The 24,211-nt window shown below is 43.9% G+C and overlaps 1 protein-coding gene across 1 annotated transcript in view; it reads right to left on the reverse strand.

The window, feature by feature from the left end:
• CCBE1 (collagen and calcium binding EGF domains 1) overlaps positions 1-24,211 on the reverse strand; it is an 88,726-nt gene that overhangs the window by 12,036 nt on the left and 52,479 nt on the right. The window contains exons 3-6 of the mRNA XM_048931439.1: positions 11,057-11,109; positions 6,032-6,166; positions 5,148-5,285; positions 929-1,035 (exon numbers count right to left, since the gene is read on the reverse strand). Of these exons, the coding sequence (XP_048787396.1) occupies positions 929-1,035; positions 5,148-5,285; positions 6,032-6,166; positions 11,057-11,109 (433 nt within the window). The remainder of the gene's footprint in view (positions 1-928; positions 1,036-5,147; positions 5,286-6,031; positions 6,167-11,056; positions 11,110-24,211) is intronic.

The following is a 24,211-nucleotide window of genomic DNA, read 5'->3' on the forward strand; positions in this document are numbered from 1 at the left end:
TTTTTTTTTTTTTTTTTTTTTTTGAGATTTTTGAAATAAAGAATATGTCACACTTCAGTGTATTTAATTTTAGTGAGGTAGATTCCTTTCTCCCTAATGGAATTACACTGAATGAATAACATTAAATTCAGCAGGTGAATATACCAATTTATGTTTTGATGCAGTGAAATTAATTGAGCAGCTTGACTGAAATGATGACAACCTGCCAACATGGACTGCTTACACTGACCCTGCAGAGCATTTCCATTTCAGAGAACTGAACATTTGGAGGAAGTGTCACCAGAAAAGGCATCTGCACCTGCGTACTTGGTTCTCCAAACCCTGTGTATCTGCATTCTTTAAATCCTACCAAAATGCAGAAGGAGGTCACATATAGGAGCAGACAAAGTTAAAGGTCAGGGGATGTTTTTGTGTGCAATGTAATCAACTAAAAACTCATGGCTGAGGCTTTTTTTCTTTTAACAATCAAAGCTGATGTGCGTGCTAGTGATGTTTTATGTCTAGCCACACACCTCCTATTTGGCAAGCATCCTGTATCAACAACTTGGTAGTGCAAAATCATATTCTCCCACGTTCCCTCATCAGCAGAATGTCTTGCATTTACATATACTTGGGGTGGATCAAGTCCAAAATCCTGTGTGTTCAGAATGAATGAAAAACTGAGGACAGTGCATCTTGCCAAGAAACCTGGGCTCACGTTGCAAGAGGTTTTGCCAGATCCTGTTACCATAAGCTTGAGTAGTAATCTGCTTACAAGCAGTGCAGAAGCGTAAGGAAGAGATGCTCTTCCTATGCAATTTTAAAACACGTTGCCATCATCTTCCAGGGCAAAAGTGTGATGTGGCAGTGACAGTTCCAAACACCTTAATTTATACTCAGTTGTCACAAAACACGCAGGTCTCGTAACATGATTGATCAACGTTCATACCTTTTGCTTCAGTTGTAAAACCGTCTGCTTTATTTGATGAAATTCCTTACAAGAGGCACAGCATGTCCCTGGTTTTGCCACGTTTTCAGCTTTCTCAGAAAGTCCAGCTGAAAGAAAGCAGTTTCCAATACAAATATAAAGATCCAAGGAAAAGAAGTTCATAAAGTAATTGCAAAAGCAACTGGAGTTTGAAAGGTCGTTGCATTCCCCCAGACTGCGAAAAGAAGAGGCAATCTCACCATTATTAATGCCTTGACTGTGAGCTGCAATACAAGGCTGAAAAATTTTTCAGGGACAGCTCTGAGCTCATTTTTAATGCAGCTGTTTCCAGTTAACAGTCACCAAAGTATTTATTTTTTTAATACCTGAAAAAGTTTACACCCCTTCTTTTATCTTTGCACTTAGGGCAGACCGTTCCTACAGGTCTGTCTGGATTTACAGTGCCCTGAAGGAGCAAATTTTCATATGCTGTAAATTACAGTATAACTCCTCACAATGTGGCCATTTCACTCACTCTGCACATACTGCTCTTTATCATCATGCTTTTTCCCCACGTGACGGGAGATTGGGATTGAGAGCAATGATAAGGATTGAAATCCACTGGAGTGAATGGGTCACACCAGTGAATATGCTGTAAGAACGGGATCTTTTCAAGAATCCTTGAAATGATTTGAATTGTGAAAGATGCTGCAAGTGCTTTTTTGTATGTGTCCTTTTCCTGGTCCCATACTCAATGAATCATTTCTGCATCATAAACAAACAAGCTTGTTTTGACAGATGTCCACTGAAAGAGAAACGTGGTTTCCAAAACACATACTTGCAAATTCCAGATAAGCATTTTTTCTTGCACACACAGTTGCTGAGAAGCATAAAGTACACAAAGGCTCTGCATGTGATGTGTGGCCTTGTACGACGTCTCCAGCGAGGGTTGTCGGACACCTTGGCACACCGATCCCTCAGAGCACGCTTTGTAATGGAAAAGCTGCAGGTTCTCCTGGAATGTACTTAGCTATTGTTTTACATTCCTCATATCAGCTTTAACACCCTTCATCTTTTCCTAACTGTGTACTGATTATGAAAAAGTCTGCATCGTTTTTAATACAAGCAGAATTTTCTAATACTACATAAATCGCGTGCTACTTGACTTTAAATGTCTGCAGCGTCCAGTGAGGGACATTGCAGCCATCAGATGGTCACCTACAGACCATCAATGCACAATCTTTGAAAAAACTTGTTTTCAGTAGTTTTCGTCCATTGGGTGTAATATTTTATCACATAAGCCCCTGTCTTACTGCAGATAGCAAGTGGGACTGCAAAGGCAGGATGCTGGAATGACCACCAGCAGCACGGCCTTGGTGTAAATCCTGAATCAGTCAGAAGATCAGGAAGCAAAGGCTGGAGGTTTTCCCAGTCACTACCTGCCTGCACAACACTGCAGTCCTATGGCACTGTGGTAATCCACAGCTCTCCTCCCTATTTCATTTAGCATTTGTCTAAAAGTAAGCTTCCTGCTTTCAGAGCTTCCCAGCCCTAGTTGATAGCGCATGGCTGAACAGCTTTCTGTGCTGTGCTTGGATGGCTCAATGTTTATGGTCAAAAGGTATTCCAGGGCCTTCTCCACTGACCTTCACATACAGTGGTTTCAACAAATTACAGCTATTATGTCTTCCTGACCATTTGTTTGGCCACAGCCCCTCCAAGAAGGACTCTACCATTGGTCATTTTGACTCTCACCAATGCCATTTTGCCCATCTCTGACAGAGCTTGCAGCACGTAGGGGTTTTTTTTTCATCTTTTTTTTCCCCCCCTTAACAAGTAGCTGTTAAGCTGTTATCAGGACACCTCTTCATATTTCTACAAGGCAAATTTTCTCCTGACTGTAAGTCTGCACTGTGGTTCTCTCAGGGGTTCACCCTTGTCAATTTTTTTCAGCTCTCTAAAAACATGAGAGTGCTCTGACATGTTCACCATCAGACCTTGGTAAGATTTACAAAAGCCCATTTAGGGAGACATTTTTAAAATATCCTTTTTAAAAATTTCCCCTAAAAACTGTGTTTGATACTATTCTTAACCAAATTTGTTTTAGTAGGTATCTTAACAAATGAGTTCCCTCATACAACACACACACTGTGTTAAGAAATGTTGCTGACAGCAACATGCGGTCATAGAGAGAAACTGCCAGAACCTCTGCTGTTTGAGACTCCAGCAGTCCCACCAGAGTCAGTAGAATTATGAGCAGATTAAGCAGCAGTGAATTTGGCCTCTTCTTTCATCATAAAATGCAGTTTGCCTTCCAGAAAGATGTGGTACATGGGGCTGAGGACTGCAGATAAATAGGGCTGTAACAGCCCATGGAGGTGAACAGCGCGGGGGTCAGCTAATGTTTGGAAAATACCACACCAGAGAGATTTCTGCAAACCCAGTTGGACTGATTTATCTGAGGAAGAAGTCCAACAGTGTCACATAAGCAAGTGTGAGCTGTGTCCCCAGAGAGGGATGGAATCCCCTAACTCATACCAGACATGAGTGTTGATTTGCCCAAAGAAGGAGTCATCCATCAAACACTCGCTCTACCCCCATCTGATCCTGCATCAGGACCAAAATATGAATACAGCCAGACTAAAGCACGGAGGAAGCCAGAAGCCACCTAGGATGGGCCAGAGGGGCAGGCAGCAATCAGCTGCAGCCTCCCACGCATGGTGCAGACACTGAGGTCACCCACCAGGATCAGTTTGGCCAGCGTTGAGCAAGACACTTACATAACCTGTTTTCATTGCACAGGGAAACTAAAGTTACTGCAGAGAAGGCTTCAACTAGCCCCATTTAGGGAGGGTTTCTGAAGCATGAAGTCCAGCTCACGGGTGACACAGAGCCTTCCATCTAAGCAAGGTACTGGTGAACCCTTCAGTGCTATCAGTAAGAGAGCAGCTCAGGGAGCAACGTGTTGTCTTTGCCCTTGCTCAGATGGCTGATGCTGGACGAGAAGGAGATGCTGGCAGAGCAGAGCTCTGCAGGAGCTGTGCTGCGGGCGGTCTTTGCACGGAGGCTGCCTGGTGGATCATCTGTGTTGCATTATCTGGGCTCAGCCTGCTGAGATGGTTTAATGTGCCTGCTTCAGAGCGGGTGGCTCTATTGTCTCTGTCAAACACAACGTTACTGTGGATGCAGGAAAAATGCTCCCTGTTCTCGCGTCCCACTAACAAATCCACAGCGTTCAGTGGAGCTCACTTGTAGCTCAGAGCCAAAAACAGTGCTCAGGCTGCAGCCTCTGTGCATGGCAGGATGAGCACAAGAGATAGTTCTCCAGCAAACACACAGAAAGCGTAAACCTGGAGAGAGGGTTTCTTGAAAATGTTTCTTGAAAACAGAGTGCAATTGTTTTTATGGCTATGTCAAATTGCTTGTTTCAAATATTAGAATGATTTCCACAGCCCTGAATGTTTCCAATGATCAGTTATCCTGGATGCTTCAGACATTACCCTGTCAGTAAATATGAATTAGCCAGAGGAAAATTTAGCTAAAAATGCTATTTGCAAGGGGATTATTTATGCTGTATGTATTTCCTTAATGCCCCCCCCCCCCCACACTTATAAAGGAAAAAAATCCAAACATTTGAAAATGACAAGAAACAACTAATGTTAATGGAGAGGCTCCAGCCACTTCATTTGATTTTCAGGGGAAAATCAAAATTGTAAATGGCTTTGGCCATCCAGTGAGACTTAGAGCACCCATTGATACATGTGCTCAGGCATTAACAGATGAGCTTAGGTAAGATGCCATTCATCAGAAGAGTGAAGTTTCCTTCTTCATTTCCCCCACCCTCTTTTTTTTTTCTTTTTCAGAGCACAGATTGTTGTCTTCCTCCCCGTTTTTAAAATTGCCCTATCAGTATTTAATCTTCAGAACTCTAAATACTGTAACTTAATAACTGGGATGAGGTCAACAATTTCAAAGTCACTTACAATCTGTACACATTCATGCTCTGAAAACAGCAGTGAAAAGGAAGTACAAGCCCTTACTCTCACCCCTTTTTCGTCACAAATTGCTTCCAATGGAAAAAAACCCCATCTCTTGAGCTCTGGGCTGTCCGTAGGCTCTTTGGGCAAATAGTGCCAATGCTCCATCATGCACACATACAGCAGTGCTTCCTGACGGCCAGACGGAGCCTCGTGTGAAGCAGACCCTTTGACCCCAGACCTTTAACCCCGGCGGCACGTACCTTTATCTCCCTTGGTGCACGTCCTGCCATCCTCCCCCCGGGTGTAGCCTTCGTGGCACTCACACCTGTAGCTGCCCACAGTGTTGATGCAGATCTGTGAGCACAGTGTCCCATTGCTGGCGGCACACTCATCGATGTCTGGAGATGAGTGAGAACAGAAAGCATCCTGAAGCTGGAGTTTTCACATCTCGGGTAAATAATAATCTTCTTTTTGAAGTACCAGGAGATTTGGGGTTTAAATAAATAAGTGGCTGCAGCACTGCTGCTGCTTCAGACCGGAGCTCTGTGCAGACCGACAATCATTAACACACCCACCATTTTATCAGTGAGCACTGTGTGAGTGTTTTTTGCACCAGGCAGCTCACTAAAAGCTTCATCCTGACAACCCTGGCTCCCTGGCACGGCAAACTAAGCAGGACACAACTCCTTGTGTCAGCCACATGAGAGCAGCTGCGTGAGAACTGCAGAGAACCACAGGACAGTGAGAACTGTCCTGAACCAGATCCTTCCCATCTGAATGGAACCCCAAGGACTGGTTGTCCTAATCAGGCATGGTTATAGTGCTTTGAGGGTTACGCCTAGAACCGTGCCCCTCTTCTCAAATACTACTCATAACCTGCAGGAGGAATTAAGAAAGGGAAAACTGCGTCACCCTGATGCTTCAAAGCGCTTAAGTGTATATGGCTTTTTTTAGGTACTGCCCACCCATAATTTCAGGAGGATTTAGGTATCTTAGTCCTGGGGACCAACACTCAGCAGAATTAAAAGCCACATTTAATATGCAACTGTAAAGAAAATAAAGAAGTTTTGAAATCTAAACTGACCCCTAAAGAACGTGAAGAAGGAAAATACATCACGAACCAGAGAGAAGCACTTCTACCCACCCAGGCAATACGGCTTCTCCCTGTTCCTGTGTCTCTCCCGATCGTAGCGGTACCCAGGATAGCAAGTGCACAGCACCCGTCCGAAGTTATCTGTGCACTGCTGTTCACAAGGAGCTTCAGCACACACATCATAGTCTATGGAGAGAAGTGCACGGTTAGGAGACAGTATTCTAGATGTGGCCTCACCAGGGCAGAGGAGAGGGGAGGATCACCTCCCCCAACCTGCTGGCCATGCTCTTTTTAATGCACCTCATGGCAATGGGGTTATTTATTAAAACTGGCTTTTAAGCAAGGGATACTTATCCAGTTTGCAGAATTTAAGAAGAATTTTCAGGAATTTTACATTACCTAGAAGTTTTTTGCTGTTTTCTTCCACAGTCTTTAAGTACTGATCTAAGCATTTCATATGCAAAGTACTGAGAAATACAGTATGGCAAACTGCCAAATCCAGGTAGAAAATATATCACAAAAGAAAGTTAATTAAAATCACGCAGTAACTGTTCATACCTAGCTATAAACCTCCTAGCAAGGAACACACTGCTGCAAAACCATCATCACCCCTAATAACAGCCATGTGAAGATCAGGATGCATTCAGTCACTAGCCATGCTTGTGAGTGAGATCCCAGAAATCTGCCTGAGGTCCCACTTCAAAACCCCAGGAGAAGGAAGGAGCAGGAGGAGCATCCAGCCTCCATAGCAGCTCAGATCACCCTGCTGAAGGCTGGGTTTTATGCCACAGCCATGCTCTGAGGTTATTTCAGAGGAGTATCGCCCTGCACACAGTGATTCACAGTGCTTGGATAACCCTGCAGTGACAGGGCACTGTGTGGCCAAGCAGAAGCATCCAACCTCTGCTCCAGGCATAACACACAACACCCAAACCTACGTGTTTCTACTGAGTTCCCAGCAATGCACTGTCTTTCCATACACACAGTATAAAATGATTAAAACCCCAACTCATTACTGACTCATGCTAATGACTAGCAGACATCTCTGCTAGTACGATGATTTTTCCAAACAATTAAAATGAATTAATAGATGGAAAAGCAAGTGAAACCACATTTGCTATATGGAGTATTCAGAACACATGTGAACAACTGTGGGCAGAAGTGACTGGTTACAAAAGTGCTCCAAATGGGGCTTAATGAGCCACGGTGTGCCAGCACCAGTATGGCACACCAGAGCTCCTTCAGCTGAAAAATACTGTCTCAGTGCCAAGCATTTCCTCTCTGGTACTTGTTACCTTGTGAATCCTTTCTTTCCATTGCACTTCACAGTGGGTTGGCTTTAATGCCAGCTGTGTCCATGGTGCTGTGGTTGGGGTGGAATAGTGTAGATGCCTGGGTTTGGAAGGAAAACATGGCCACTGCCTTCAAACTTGGACAACCTTCTGGATAGTTTGGGCTTTTTCAGTGACACTGGGGATGCAAAGTTTGGAACTAATAGTCACAAATATAAAGGGCCAGAGGCAATTTTTCTGAGCATGGCTGCTATTTTATTTTTCCACATAGATGTGGTTGATTGCAATGACTGGCCTCTGTGCAGCAGCAAAGTTGGAGTACTAGGTGTTGCATGGAGCTCCTGGCAGTGCTGCAGGCTGCAGGCAAGGGATGGGGCTGGATGGTGCTGTAGCACATGGGAGCACGCCCTTGCTTAGCTGAGCATGCCTGTGCCTTAGGCAGTTGCCCTCACAGATGCTGTATTTAGCCTGTTCCAAAATTTGGCCTGTTCAGTCTATTCAGAGCTGAGGAAGAATGATCTCTGTCCTCACTGTGCTTCCATGTATAGACATACACTAATAAAATTAGGAAAAAAAGAAAAAAGAATATAATAAAATAAAATAAAGCAACAGAGCTGGAAGGGGCCACCTTCCACCCAAACAGGATTAACTACGTGCAAGCCTTTCCTCAGATGTTCAAGTAACTCACACTTAGGAAGCCTTCGGGGATGGTACACCCCACATTCCGAAGATGAAGTATCCTTGTGAAGGGTAAGATTTTTACTAATGCCTGTTCCAAATTCCCCTTAATGCCATTAAAGCCCATTATTTTTGTCCTCCTCTCCCTGGCCATGTAGAAGAGTTTGCTTTCTGCTTTGCAGCCTTTTCACATAAATACTGCTAACAGATCTCCCTTCAGACTTCTTTCCTCTAGACTAAACAGGTCCCATGTGGAATGACTCTCTTAGGAACGAGGCAAAACTGGACAAAAGGTGCTGTGGCTCTTGGCTGTGGATACCACCTCTGTGTGCTCTGAAGCAATAAGAATACAGGATTCCTCACATATCTGCCCCTTCTTCACCAGCCCGGTCTCAGGAGGTTTGAGGACAAATCAAAGCTGTACAGCAAGGATCAGGCTGTTTCAGACTTCAGGAAAATACGAAGCACTGAAGGAAATAATGCCTCTATACATGCCTCAATGAATTCAGGAATGACAATGCAACGCAGAAGGTTGCACCAAGGAAGTTTCTTAAGTAGCATTAGTGAGGAGAGAGCAGATCTTCTGAGTATCTGTCTGTCATGGTGTGCTTTGCATGAATTAGCCTGAATTAATTTGGTGAATTAGCCTGAAGACAGGAAACTCAACTAACAAATCATTGGTAGGAAGTCTGCTCTTCAAGAAGCTGCTTCAGACTACAGCTCTACTTTAATGTCAGCAACACTGTGAAGCAGGACCTGCTTGGAGCTGTCAGTTTCTGAGTCAAAGAAGAGGAAAACTACTCTGGTAAAAGTGCAAAGATCTCATTTTGGCCTCATCTGTTGGCCAAGTAGAGTGCAAATCAGACACGCAAAGGAAACTCCTCTGTTTCCCAATGGTCATGGATCCCTGCTCTTGCAACTGAAACCTATAGAGAGACATTCAGCCCAATGCCAACAGAATGCAGGACACAGCAGCAGGAACTCAGGTACACTAAGCTGCTACATCGAAGATGGAAGAGGAAAAACAGGACAGAAATGAAAGATGGACATGGGCAACCCTTTGGAGAAAGAGTGTGTTCAGATAGCAGCTGCCGAAAAGAAAGGCTGGTGTGCAAGGGAAGGGTCTAGGCCTCTTCTGACCCTTCTCTCTGCAGCCACTGCTAAATCACAGAGAAGGTGAGGCTGGAACTATTTCCCTGAGCTTTAGCTTTCCAGCACTGGATTAGAAGGTGCAGATGTGCTCTAACAAGCTCACATCTGCAATGTATTTATGTGCCTGTCTCAAGATATGCATTTCATGCAGCTCCTCCTCCAAGACTATGCCAAAACAACGTGCAAAGAGCCAAGTGATGTATTGTAACAGAGTAAATGAAAGAACTGCTTCATTGAATCATGTTTCTCATCCCTACATCAAAAGCCCAGATTGTCTTGGATGTTATAGCAGCTGCTGTGGGCTGCAGAATTCAAGGCAAAATATCTACTGAGCTGAAAAGGGTGTAAAGAGACAAAGGGATAGCAGCCACAGCCAGTGGAGAAATTCAATGAATGGCAAAAACCTAGGTTACTGAGATGCAGTTAGTAGGCAGGATTAAGTAAAGTCAGTGGGTACACAGAAATGCTGCTTTCATGATCACCTGAAACCTCAAGAGATGAAAATTAGAACCCTCCTATAATTTGCCATGGCTCTCACTATATTTTCACTCCCATTACTTCTTCTGCTGTATCCATTATATTTAGTGAAAATAACAGCATATAGAAGTGTTACAATTGACAGGAAAGCAGGAGGCCAGGCTGCAGAGCCCTGGCTTTCTTCCACCCTGAAAGGATTCAGGGCTTCTTCCTCCTACGCACAGACAGGGTTGAACAAACCCAGCACAACCGTCTCCTCCAAGTGTCTCGCACTGAAGCCATCATCTCACATCGCACACCCTGAGACAAAACTGCAAAACCACAGAACAAGGATGCCCTTGTGAGCTCCGACGATGCCCAAACCCATTCCTCCTCATGGAAGCAGGAAATGTACAACTCCTGTTTTTAAAATATGACATTTAATATCTTCTTTTTTTGTACAGATTCCATGAGTGTTTCCAGCCAACAGCAAAGGTACAAAGGACACAAACAAACAAAAAAAGAGACAGCAGGACTGGAGTTTGGTTTATGATCCCCGTTGGCTGGAGACTGAAATTCAAAATTCAGCTAATATCAACAGCTGATATTAACAATGATAATTTGTCACTTTTCTTTTTGAAACATCACCATCTCAAGCTGAGACAACATCCACCTAACCTGTTTTTTTGGAGGAAATGAATTTTAATGTATTGTTGTCTCTGGCCATTTGCTTCTGTGTGGCCACTTCTCCTCTCTTATAACTTCTGAGCCAATTTCACCCAAGGTGGGCAAAGTGTGAGGAGTGATGGCTCTTGAGACTGGGCCGACCAACCAGCAGAGGCCTCTGCCACGGTTAAGGCAGGCAGACCTCAGCCTCTTTCTTACAAGAGATGTGCAATCAACTTCTGAGCACTGGATCCCAGCACTCTCTTTCAAAGCCTCTGGGCAGCCTGTCAGGAGAGACAGATTTCCTTTCCGCTGTGAATTTAACCAGCCCTGGTAATTCTCAGTCCCTGTGCCCACAGCCAGAAGAAGTGGTGAAAAAGAGGCATGGTATGGCGATGCTTTCCCCTTTCTGCCTGCAGGAAACAGGTGACAAAAGCAGGACTTACTCACCTGGTCACTCCATGCATTTCCAAGCCAAATCTCCTCTGCTAGACCACAGGGGGAGCATGAGCTCCTGGATGCACAGACTGCTCCTGGACACACAGCCAAGAGCAGCATGTGGCTCTGTGTTTGCACCAGGTCCTGTTACAAGATCTGTGCAGCCACACGTACTCAGGGAGGATTAAGGCTTGGCATGCTGAACAAAACTTTTGGAAGACGCCGATTTTTTTATTTTCACAACAATTTCTTGGAAATGGTTCCATGTATGTGCTACAGCCCAGGCTGTGGGCTGTATCAGGATGCTCTCCCAGACAGCAGTGCAGAGAATAGAGCACACATGGAAAGACAAATGCACAGGGAAAGGAAAGGTAAGAACAGCAAAAACACATACCTTCAGGGATGCACTGTCCAAGAACAAATTTATAACCCTTACAGCATTTTTTCCTGAAAAATAATAAAACAAAATAATGAATAAATAAACATATTCTCTAAAGCTTGGTGTGTCTTTTAAAAACAGTTACAGATAGGTTATGGTTACAGATGCGGTGAACCAAGCCAGCAGAGGATCCTGAACTTTTCTCAGTGTTAAAGAACACAAAGTGGAAAGCCATCACTCAATCCACAGTATCTATGTTGCTCTGCTTGGAGAACTGGAGAGGATCACAGACATCTGAAAATCTTGCTTTTCTGTGTTGAAAGGACACAGCACACCTCAGTGCTGTCCTCACACACAAGCCAGGTTGTAATTTTCTTGATATGCTGAAGGGTGTTTTCAAACATCTGTCATTACAATGTAAACTTGCAGAAAGGGGTAAGGCTCAGCTTGGAGTTCAAACAAGATAAATGTTATCAGTCATTTCTCATCTTTTAATAAAACTGGAAGGTGATAAGTGAAATATATTGAATATTTCATTTGCAGTGAAAAAGTGCATCTTATACGGGCAGCAGGTCAAAGCTATAGTGAAGATTCAATAGTGTCAGATCCTTTTAGTGTGCCTATGGTATGAAAAAAGTCTAAATGATGAGAAATCAAATGAATTTTTTTACACCAAGCTGTGATGTCCTGTAAGTAAGTGTTCAGCCATATCAGCCTGCTTTCTTTCTAGGCAGCACACTAGAGCAGGATGTTGGTGCCTCTTATCACCCCAAGAGCTGCTGGGTGCAGAGGCTCCTGCAGTGACCTTCAAAGGGCCCCAAGCAGTGCTGGCTGGGACTTGCCAGAGAAGCAAGCTACCATTCAGTGTGCTACTCAATACAGTCAACGTGAGGTTCTGGAGGAAAAAGCCCACGTGTTTCACAAATTTGCAATTTTTTACGCTTGCGGATCTGCTGAAATATCCGAAAACATCCATTTGCTCTTATCCTTTCACTCAACAACTGACGTCAAAGAGTGCTAAAGCCACGGCAGTCAATGACACAACAGTCCCCACGACAATCTGCAGCCATCACAAATCATCATTATGTTGAATATAAATCAGCTGTCAGTTGCAACTGACCACTTAAAACAAACAACGCGTTACTCCAAACTATGTAAAAACAAACTTTGGCTCCATATTTTATCCGCTTCCAAAGATTAGCTGGAATATAAATTATGCTTAATGAAGGTTGAACATCTGAAGAGGAAGCCTCGCTTTGTTATGCAAACAGTGGTCCCTCATTAGACTTTTCTCCAAACACTGCTGTGAAGCTTTATCTGCAAGACAAACAAATGTAGGAGGAATGGGTTCAAAGGTGCACTGGGGAGGCTGTTCATACACCACGAGCCACGCCAATGGCTTTCCAAGTGCACATTCGTCTCCTCCTGTCTGCAGAAAGAGGGGAGGCTGATAAAGGGAGAGCTGGGAGATGGCAGAGGAGGGCCATGAGATTCCGGGCTGTGGGTTGTGGCAGCCAAAACAAAAGAAATGGGAGCAGCAGCTGTCTCCATTTCTTCCCTTCTCCCTGGGAATTCCCACCTACTTTCCAGGTTTAGGCCCCTGAAAAGCCCTGGTGTGTCTTGGGCAGAACATGCAGAGCTCAGCACACAGCCTGCTCCTGGGGAGGGCTCGCAGCTGGGCACTGTGCTGGAACTGTTCCTCTCCTCTCAAATCACCCAGCTTTTGGTTTTCCCATTGCTAAATTGATTAAGTGATAAGGAGATCTGGAAATATTTTCTCCAAACACCTGATTCTTTTTTCCACATAATGAAAGCTTTAAATCAAACCAAAAGAAGTGGTACAGAGGATGGATGCCCTGTTCTCAGGCTTATGCTCCAGAAATTCCCCATCATACTCAGTTCCCAGCTCAGGATTATGGATCTCTTTGAGCACAGCCTGTGCTCAGCAGCAAGCTTCAGACACCAGCATGATTTTGCCAAGGAAAGTGCTACTTCAGGGTTAACACACAGGAAATACACCAATACCCATTTCCCTGAACATGACATCGCAACCTTGGGATTCCTGCATGCTTTCCACATTCCTGAGGAGAAATCTGTCAAAATGATAGACATGTGAGCTGATCATTAGCAAAGGCATTTTAATAGCAATACTCATTTCCAGACATCCAGCTGCAGGTTGACATGTCTAATCAAAGTTGCACAGCAGCGATCTCATTACACAGGCGGAGAGGGAAGAGAGGGTCCCCACTGATAATTTTAGCTACTGAATAACTTTCAGGTCAGCAGTTGCTACGCAGCCGCGCTTGCAAGCATGCAGCAAACACCAACACATACACAGCTGGGCAAGAAGATCAGTCTCTGAAATATGGAACCACGGGGAAATTAAGTTGTTTCATTAACATTAGGGATTGTTTTTGAAAGGAGGAACTCTCAGGACTTTTTGTTACAGATTTAAAGGGGAGCTTCAGCAGTTGGAAGGAGGAGAGCGGCCCTACAGGTTTTGATTTAGGGTCAAGCGTTTTAGACCAATAAATCTGAGAGGATATAACTCTGTTCAGCTTTCCACTTGTTCCTCCTATACCCAACACACCAATGCACTGGCACAGCCCCCGGCTCCATGTAGCTGCTCGATAGCATCACCCCAGAGAGTCAGGACGAAAGGCAAGATGCAAGGAATGTGGCTTGATTAAGCCGTTGCTTTATTAAGTTAGCTTATCTGGGTGCTATCAGCAGTAACTCATGCTAGGTCCAGGCTAGGACCCCTTCCCATAATTGTTCCCACCTGGGGCAGGGCTGCCACCACCCGCAGCCCAGCTCTTGGTCTGTGCTGGGACACTGGTAGCGGTGCCACAGAGACTGGGGAATGCTGAGCCAGGAAAACACAGCTGTGGGAGACAGAGGGAAGGGTTCGGGTGCTGTCACAGCTGGAATATATTACAAGTGCAAATAATGGCAGGATAGCAATTGAAGGAATTGAGAATTAATCTGTATTTGTTGGCAGTAGAGTGGCAGTGACTACAGAGCTTGACTTCAGCAGAAGAGGTTGAAAAAAAAAAGGTGGGAGAAATATGGAGAGAAAGGTAGGGATGGAAAAACCCAAAGCTTCATACAATTTTATTTATTTATTCATTATTTCAAATGAAAATAACACGTCAAGGAAGTTCTTGCTAAATATGTCAAAAGTAGAAACGGAAGAGCACACTCCAGGAAATATTTGTCTCATAGGAATGAAGGAGACACAGAAATCCCCATGGCGAGTCAGAAAGTGAGTTCCCAAAGTAAAATATTATCTTTGTTATATCCTGACCACAAATGCAATCAAGCAGCCAGTGCAAAAGACTCTCCCATCTTTGTATCTTATGTGGTGGAACTGTGTCAAAATAGCAAACTAAAAGCAAGAAAGCCTGCAGCACGCCAACAAGGTGCTCAAGACTTCATTAAAAGAGTGAAACCTGAAAGTGTTCCACGCCAACTGCCAGAACTCTGAGAACATCATCTGTTGTCAGATGACAGCTCCATTAGGCAGGGGTGGCTCCAAGGACAAGCCAGCATTTTCATGGAAAGCCAATGCTCCTCTTGACAAATGTAATTAATGAAAAAACACATTTCTTATTGGGAAAAGGTAGACTTTTTTTTTTTTTTTTTTTTTAACTAGGCTTTTTTGGACAATTTTAGATAATACAGGACTAGGGCTGTATGTTGAAGATGTGAGTTTGCAAAGGCCATGGCACAGCTGCCTTTAATTGCAGCATGTGGACTTTGCTGGAGCGGCTCCTTGTTGGGCCTGCTTCGTGTTTCTCTTTGATCATCCTGGCTTGCAGAAATACAGAATGCAGCAAAAATGCAGACAGAAAATACAACAATTAACTTTCCAAAGATAATTAGCTATGTAAACAAGCCAACAAGGTATCTTAAAAAAACATCTACCCCCTCCCACCCCTTTTTTCCCCCTGTATGCTATACAGAATTTGAATGTGAGCCAGGTCTGTCTGCCAAAACACGTACGGACAAAACCCATCTGCAGTGCGGGTGCATTAAGACAGAAGCTCAGTAGCTGCATGTAGTTTTGCCATAATTCACACAGAGAGTAGATTTATGGCAAGATGGTGTAAAAGTGAAGCAACGTGCTTTAATTTTGTTTGCCTTTCCGTGGGATACATACCAAAATCTTGAGTAAGAGAGGGTGGCCTTCTTGCAGACGCTCACTCAGCATACACTTTGCCACGATTTCCAGACTTAGCCCTTTTTCATAGTTTTGTAAAGAGATGATTTATGTCCACCCTGGGTGCAAGGCAAGGTCTAACGCCAGCCTTACCCTCTCCAGTGAACAGCACAGGGCACACTAGGAAGTGCAGTATCGTCTGTGAGCACAGTAGGCATATATGTGCTGCTCTGTTTCTCTTGGTGAAGTGAATAGAGCAGTGTCCACCCGGCAGCCACAGAGACCCACCTTCACCACAAAGCTGAAGCTCCAACCCCTGGGAGCAAATCACTGCAGGCACATACGTGGTTTTTCTGAAGGTCAGATTTTGAGTAATCGCACGAATCTCAGTCACGTTTCTCATCAGCTCCTGCAGTCCAATAACTGTAATCATATATTACTGTTCTCTTCTTAAAAAGAAAAAAATCCACCCCACAATCCTGCTATTGCTTTTTGCTCAGTTCTGGTTATAAAAGCAGACACAAGAACTGGAGTTCCATTCTACTTGTTGTTAATGGGCAATCTTTGATAAGATTCATAATTCCTGGGCTCCTCTGTTGCGAACATGAGCCAGGGACCAGATCCTCTTCTGGCAAACACCTCTGCTGAATGACTCTGGGGGCCTGTGTCAGGTCCTGCCTGGGGCCGCTCTGGTTGATGCTCTCAGACATGACCTCTGGCTGCTCCTTATTGTAATGTATTGTTTATGGACTCCTCTTGCAGCTGCTGATGTATGTCATCTTTTTTATGGTCGAGGGGAGTTTTTATGGAGCAGAAACGGCGGTTCCTTTTTCTCAAGAGGGACCTTCCATGTGGATGGGATGATCTGTGGCCTCTGCAGAGCACACTGTGAACGCGCGAAGCACCTTTCTCTTTGAAGCAGTGATAAAAACTTGAAGGGGTGCAAGAAATGCTCCACCCTGCGTGGGTACTGGTGGGGCTCAGAGAGCTGAACGCAAGTGGGGAATGCACACAAAGCAGAACAACAGAGTTTGGGGGAAAAGTGGCCTGCAATCCCCAGAGGTCATCCCATTTGGATTACTTCAGGACTTTTTGGTGCAGGGTAAGGTTTTGGTTGATTTGGTTTGTAGAATCACAGAACATCCTGAGTTAGAGGGGTCCCACAAGGGTGACTGAGCTCAACTCCTGGCTCCAAACCCAATGTCTGCAAGTACTGTTCCAATGCTCTGTCACCTCCAGCAGCTCAGTGCCATGCCCACAGCCCTGGGCAGGCTGTACCATGCCTACCACTCTCTGGAGCACAGCTTTTTAATAATCTCCCAGCTCCTGGCACAGCTCCATACCATTCCCTTGGGCCCTGTTTCTGCCACCAGTGACCTCAAAAGGCAATTACCCCTGTGGACACTGGAAAAGACATTTCTTGTACATTTTATATAGATGGGAACATCATCCTCAACATCACACACTGATTCCCTCAGCACTGAGCTGTACTCTCCTCCATTTTTTCTTTTCTTAATGCAAAGGAATGCTCATGTGGTTTATTGCTAGATAGCATGTCAAAAATAACAGAATGATTAAATAAAAAACTTGTGACAGAATTCATCTGTTTAGACTCAGCTTAATACACATGCTGTCAGCTTTGTCTTACACTCTTTTCTAACAAATTTATTTTATATTTTGGCGTTGACCCAAGAAAATGATTTTGTTTAGTTTCAGGGATGAAACTGGAATGGATTTTGCAGAATCAAATTAATGTTTAACAGGTGTGAAGTTTGAGGGGAAGAAAAAAATGAATTTAGTGCAAAGATGGCACAGTTTGCATGTGCTGCATAGTCTGATGACCTGAAAGAGTAAATAATGCAGTAGCCTAATGAGCTGGAAGAGTATAACACATCCTCACAAATACATTTCATTTTCTGCTCAGCTTACTCTAGGGAACCTGCTTCAGCAGCGTTTGGACCAGATGATCAGTCTGATGGATCAGATGAAGTGCCTTCCAACCTCTACAATTCTGTGTTCTAAGGTTTTCATTTGTTAAAACAAGCATTCTTCTACATCTCAGTTAAAGTGATCTAAAATAAAGCCTGTGTTTTAGAATAACTTACTGCTCTGAGATTTAAAGCCAAAAAAGTGAGCAAATGGCATTTTCTTGGTCCACTTCTGACTTTGAATTGGAAGACTGTTTGCCAAATTTCCTTCTAGCCCCATAAACAGCAACGCCTGCAGACAGCTCATGCTCAGCAATGGATGGACACAAAGGTGAGTACAGGATGGTCGGAGTAGATAATCTTAGTGGTCTTTTCCAGCCTTAACATTTCTGTGGTTCTATGATCATAGCATATCTATCTTACTCCTTGTATTCTTAAACTCCCACAACTTTCATTTTGTGGCTCCAATTCCTGACCAAATAGCCCTGAGAGAGAGATGCAGAGCAATGATTTCCTTCAGAAGGGAGGCAAAGGCAGCACCGTGCTGCAGGAGCTGCGCTGGCTGGCGGCAGGGCTCGTGCTCCGTCGCTGGAGTCAAACAGCAATAAAGTGCTGGCAAGCTCTCAGATTGAATGCAGTCCAATCCAGTCCTGTTTACATGGTATCTATCATCAACACGATCATGAAAATGCTGCATAAGCAATGTCTAATAAATGTGTTTTGATAAACAGTGGAAGGCAAGCGCATTCTATGCAAGCATGCATAGAAAAGCTCATCATAGAAACAAAAGCAAGGAAGTAGGTTTCTAAAACTAGTTCTCCGAACAGGACTCAGGCAAGCTAGTAGCTTGGTCTGTGTTCACTCAGGGGAGCTGCTGTATAAGAATCTGATCCTGATTCTGCAGACATCACTTTGCCATGAACACACACCAGGTGGGAGACAGGCTGATACGCCAAGACTGAGGATTATGCTTAGGCACGCGCTCAGCCCTGAGGGTGGGCTACAATTGCACTTTTATGAAGAACAGTTGTGGATAATCACTTGTGGCATAAACTTACCCAATTCTGTCCGACATTTGTCACTGCAGACAGCTGCAAGCCTCTTTCTGGTTTGGGTGGGTTCAGGATTTGACTGAAGTCTGCTTCCCCCATAAGTACGTCAGCCACCTATCCCCACAGGCATGCACAGATATAACCCCAGCTTTTCATGTGAAATTCTAAGAATACGTATCTCAGAAACAATTTTCAAGCATAAAGGGAAAATTTGTAGTGGTTTTTGAAATTCAGCTCTGGGAAGAAAGCAAACAAATAATCCCAGCTTGTGATTTTAATAGACTAGGTCTGCACACAGCCAGACACAAAGACATCGGCTTTCAGGAAAGTCAAATACCATGGAAAATAATTTAAGAAAGATGCAGTTGTTCTCTACATGGTTACCCATGTTGAGATGACATCAACAAAGTGTGAGTGTCATGATGACCACTAGGTATGGAAGCTCTACCTCTACCCTGCTGAAAGGACAGGGAAAGCTTAGATTGGATGTCAGGGGAAGTTCTTTACAGAGAGAGTGGTGAGGTGCTGGAACAGGCTGCTCAGAGAGGCTGTGGACGCTCCATCCCTGGAGGTGTGCAAGGCCAGGTTGGATGGGGCCCTGGGCAGCCTGGTCTACTATTAAATGTGGAGGTTTGTAGCCCTGCATGTGCTGGGGAGGTTGCAACTTGGTGATTCTTGGGGTCCCTTCCAATTCAAGCCATACAATCATCCTATAATACTAGGACAGCTTTCGCCATGCAGATACAGGGGATGGTGCAATCTTATCACAGATTAATGAGGAAAACACAGGCACGAAGGATCACTACTGCAAGATCTATTGTTTTTGTGATCTCCAGCATGGACAGGACAATTTCAACAAGATTCTACTATTCCAACATTCTACTGAGCGCTCTGGTCTTTCCCACCTAGTGATGAAAGCAAAATCAAATAGGACACTGCTGTGCATAGTCTGATATCTCACAGGTAAATTTTCTCCACTTTGACTTCTGAGATGTGCTCAAGCCTGTCTCTATTTTTCTCTGCCCACCTCAGTGCCTGAAAGTTAAGGGGTGATATACTTTCACTTCTCTGCTTATATCAAAGCCAAAAAGCTGACGAATCAAATGGCTGCAATCCAAAAGTCTGTTTCCCCTCAACAATCAACACTTTTTTATAAGGAAATCACAGCAAATAGCTTCAACCTTGATGTTTCAGTGCAAGAAAAAGGTTGCATATATCTTCTGTTTTCAACACACATGCTTTGTAAGACTGAAAAAGAATAGCCATCTAATTTTATACTCCATGAATCACATAAGGGTGCTTAACAGCCACTTATGGAAAAGGGTTTTTATCCTTCCAATACTGGCTTCGAGTCACGAAGGGCACGACCCTGCTTCAGCTGCAGCCAAGGGGACTTTTCCAGTTAAGGCTTCAGACATGTTATTGGAAATCCAAGGGAAAAAAAAAGCATAACATTAGAGGAATAGATTCACAGCATAAAAAGCAGCAAGGAATCCTTGGAAAGCACCTGATTCAAGGAGGGTGAGATGCTCAGAGGTCCTCCCAGATGGATGTCGTCAAGTGTGGATAACTGTCTCACCTCCCAAAAACGTCTTCCAGCACATAGCCACTAATTGTGCATCTTTCCCTTTTTGACTACCTAAAACACCTCTTGCTGCACTTACAGCTCTGGTCACATATCTTTTTCTTATGCATGTCTGACATGCTTTACTTTCCCTATAGCACTCCATTTGGTAGCCCCAGTGCTCCCTCCTCTCCAGCTGGGCTCCTCTCCAGCATGACGCGCTCCAGGCCCTGGACATCCCAGCTCTACTTTTCTGGTAGGTGCACAAAACTGCAAGTAACCAAATCAAACATCACCACAACAGGTATTTGTTAAAACAGATTAAAGACATGGGAAACCAGACAAATTCAAACAAAAAAGAAAAAAAAAAAAGGAAGAGGAAAGAAATGATTTGCTAAATTGCAACAGAACTGCAGCTCTAGTGCCCTTCCACTGTCTTATCTTTCTCTTCATTTTCACAATAAAATTTTAAAGGGAGAAAAAATGAAAAAAGTAGTAAAACTCGAATGAAAAACAAACAATGCTATTTGTCACGAGCATATTTTCAGACAAAAGAGTGGGCCAACTCTGATCTCTATCTAGGCAACGAGACCAAGTCAAAATTGTACTGCTTTCAACATCATCATCAGCAATGGAATTAAGTTCTTAGTGTAAGCCCTTGGAAACTTCTTAAGACACTGAAAAAGATACTATTTCAAGAGCATTTCATGGATCCAGATGTTTCTCTCCTTTTCCCTTCTCTTTTATTGTTCCCACAGAAGACCTTGTAAAAGCTGAAACTGCTTATTAAGTACACAGACTTAATGAATTAGACAAGGAAAGAAATAATTCTTAATATAACATGATCACAAGCCAGATCTGTGCTTGTTGTCTATAGATACGCTAGCAAAATGCTCTCTATACACAGAGCAGCCTCAGACAGCACAGGATCCGTCTCCATCAGCGTGCAGAAAAGATTTGTTTTTAAAACAACACAGTATGAAACTGCTGAATTATGCAGTGACTGCACCACGACCACAGCACCAAGGATTATTTTTAGAGGCACACATCTGCAGGTTATTTTTTGCAAGGCAGGGTGGATGGAGCAAATCCTGAAGCAATTCACTCAGCAGAGAAGCATCGCTGGAGTGAGCTGTTATTTATATGGTGTCACGACAGCACTTGGTATCTGCTGCTGCTACTGCTGCTGGGATGCAGCACAGTGCCCACAGTGCCCTCTTGTCTCCTCCAGGGCGTGGAAAGTTCATAAAGCAGTGTTTTGATGTGGCACTTTGTTTAGCTCATCTGTTAAAAATGGCAGGCGCTGGAATGCCACCCAGCACTTCTTCCTGCCAACAACAGGGCTGCAGGGACTTCAGCATGGCACGTGCTCTTCATGCCATACCCTCCACCCAAGGGGGCATCCCACACTTCTGGAATTCATGAGCAGGTGGGCGGCATGAGACCATTCTTAAAAATAAAAGCAAAGTTTTCTGAAGCTTCCTTCCATTTCTTCACTATGCTGTGCCCCACACTTGGCTCAGCTGGCGAGACAGAGACTGAACTTGGTGTCTCTTACCCATCAGCCACATACTAATTGTATGAGCAACCATACCATCTCTTAACCCAGCAAACCACAACCCGAGCACACTTCCTATTGCCTAATTTAACTCTGACACCAGCTGCTGCTTCTCCCAATCCATTCCCCATCTGAATGCTGGAAGAGAATCTCAGCCCAGAATAACCTACTGAGGTTGAACTCACAGTTTTTATGATGACATGCAACAAATTTATTTTGCCATGTGTTTCACTGGAGCTTACAGCCACCCACCCTGCCTGCCTGCTATTTGCATGCTCAGCCCATCGCAGCCATCCTCAGTCCCTGCTTTCCCTCCAATCCACCGCACAAAAACTGGGGATGGGCTCTCCTCACATGTGTGGTGATGCCTGATGGTCTGAGATGGGACAAAGAGGCACTCTTCTTTGCTCATTTAGGAAATACACAATGGATGAAATGAGCCTGAGGAAAAGCAAGGAGCACTGCTGGAATGGAGAACTGAATGCAAGAAAGAAACACTTCTGGGACAGACAAGGGACCGAGGGGCAAGGCTACAAACCCAAGTCATCATCAGACAAGCAGCAAAGAGATCCTGCACGAGTGGGGATCACTTGCGACTGGGGGGGTCTCGAGGCTGCTGGCTTCTTGGAACAACTTGCATAACTTCTCACTGCTTGATACTAGAAAACAACAACCAGCCCCTGTGCCACCCAGCTTTAAAAACACTAAATCCTTTACTCATCTAAACAGATCAGCCCTGTGAAGGGAAAACTGCATGGTCAGGATCTGTGAGCTTGCCAAACTCACGTTGCTTGGGAAGAAAGAAGCGGTGTTGGGCAAGTTAGCCCCTGAATGAGAGAAAGCAAGCCATAAGGACATGGCCCAGAGTGCAGCCGGTGGTGAAGGTATGTGTTTCAAATGGAAAAACATATTTTCTTACTGCTTGGTAGCAATAAAAGCTGATGAACTCATAAACTTTAATTTCAGTTTATATATTAAGAAATAAATGATGAAATAGTAAATTTCATCATTACATAAACATGTAAAGAAACAGAGCTTGGCATTCTCCTAACAAGTTGTCCAATTTTAGCGTTCTGTTGAGACCTATGCAAAGTAGCATGTGATGCTTCTAGCTGTCATTTTGACATCACTGGTACAAAAAACTCACCCTTGTTAATGTATTTTTAAAATTAATGAGTAGATTAATTAATTTGCTGTTGGCTTGCAGTCTTTTATATTTGCCCTCATATTAATTAGGCATCACAAGCGAAATATGATCGTATTTTCAGGTCTAATTATACTGATACTCCCTGTCTCAAATCCAGCAAACCAGAACTGGGGCTGGCAGACTGGTACCAGTTGCAGGCAAATATGATGTGATCATTGGAGAAACTCTGGCATTTCAAGCGCCCAAACTGGCTCAAAATTGGACTCAGAAGCAAGAAAGCAGTACCTCATGTTTTCAGCAGTTCAGCACAAAGTCAATTTTTGCTGGCTGAATTTTGTGCATTTCCGCAAAAACCTTTTCTGAACAGCTTGTAGACCTGACCAAGCCTGAAAGCTGTGGCTGTGGCTTCGGCAGAGTCACCACTCACAAGCAGTGGCAGATGCCACATGGATGGATTGCTTAATTCCATTGGACGATTGCAACCCTGGTGACAGAAACGAGCTGTCACCGCCATCTAAAGCAAACAGCAAAACTAAAGGGGAAAGTTTGGGTGATTTTGTTCTATTAATTCACAGTCTTCTAAAGTGTTTTGTGCTATGACCATTGTTAATGAGACGTTTTCAGGTTGAATCCTTACTTCAGTAAATACAAAGTAGACCAACTGCAAAAGAAGTCTAAGAGATAGGGAAGTAATGCATTTTTTTCTGTCTGATTCACCCTGACCAGTGTGATGTTGGGTGACAGTCACTTCAGCCCTCCCCAGGTTAATCTTAGCCCTCCCTCATAAGCACAGGTTGTCTTCAAAAAAAGCTGTCCCCGGTGAAGGCCTGGTGCTGGTCTGCCTCAGCCTTCAGAGACAACATTAAATTCAGACCTGAGGTTAAAACAATATCAGCAAAGACAGCATTAGCATTACATGCTTCACACCTCCTTTCCTCTCAGAATATACAAATTGCATCTGTCTGTACTGCTGCTAAATTCCAGTTCATGTCTATGCAGCACCTGTGAGATGCCTCTGAGCCACAGTTCACACCAATGCACTCATTGGAGGTAATATTTCATGCAGAATAGTAGGAACTGCTTTTTTTTGTTTGCTATACTGTTCACAAGTTGACTTTTTTCCCAAAGGACTCAAAGGAAGAAAACCCAACATTTTTACAGCCTGAGATATCAATCTGATTCTACAAAGTTGTCTGAAAGTGTTATATTATATCTGGCACACTCTGCTTGGAATAGAAGTTTGGCTCATGGTGTAAAGCAGACTCCCCCCCACACATACATGGAAGGTCTCATACTCCAAACTGAAATGAATATCACCCACATTCCTTGGGAAAATGTACTTCTCTGTTCAGAACTTTCCCCCTTTTTCTACCTAATGATGTGCGTTTATCACTATTCAACCCAACAGGCACAGTGTGTATTGCAATCTCACCATCTGCACCATTTACATTCCCAAACATGGAATCTCAGCCAGATGTCTGACTTATCTCCAAGGCTCTGACTTTGGGCATATGGCTTTTATTTAAATTAATTGCAGTACTAGCAGAAATCCAGTATCTATTATCCATCACAACGGCAGATAATGACTCAGAATAAATTTGTCGAGCCTTCTATCGTTGCTCACACAAACCCTTCTATGGATGAACTGCAATAACTTAAGTCCGATGAAAGCCAGGTAAGATATTATGCAGAATACCTCACCCCAGATTAAGCTTGCAATGCATAATGAGTAGAAGAGAAGAGTGAGCCCTGCTCAGCA

Source organism: Lagopus muta, chromosome Z, assembly GCF_023343835.1.
Source record: "Lagopus muta isolate bLagMut1 chromosome Z, bLagMut1 primary, whole genome shotgun sequence".
NCBI lineage: Eukaryota > Metazoa > Chordata > Aves > Galliformes > Phasianidae > Lagopus > Lagopus muta.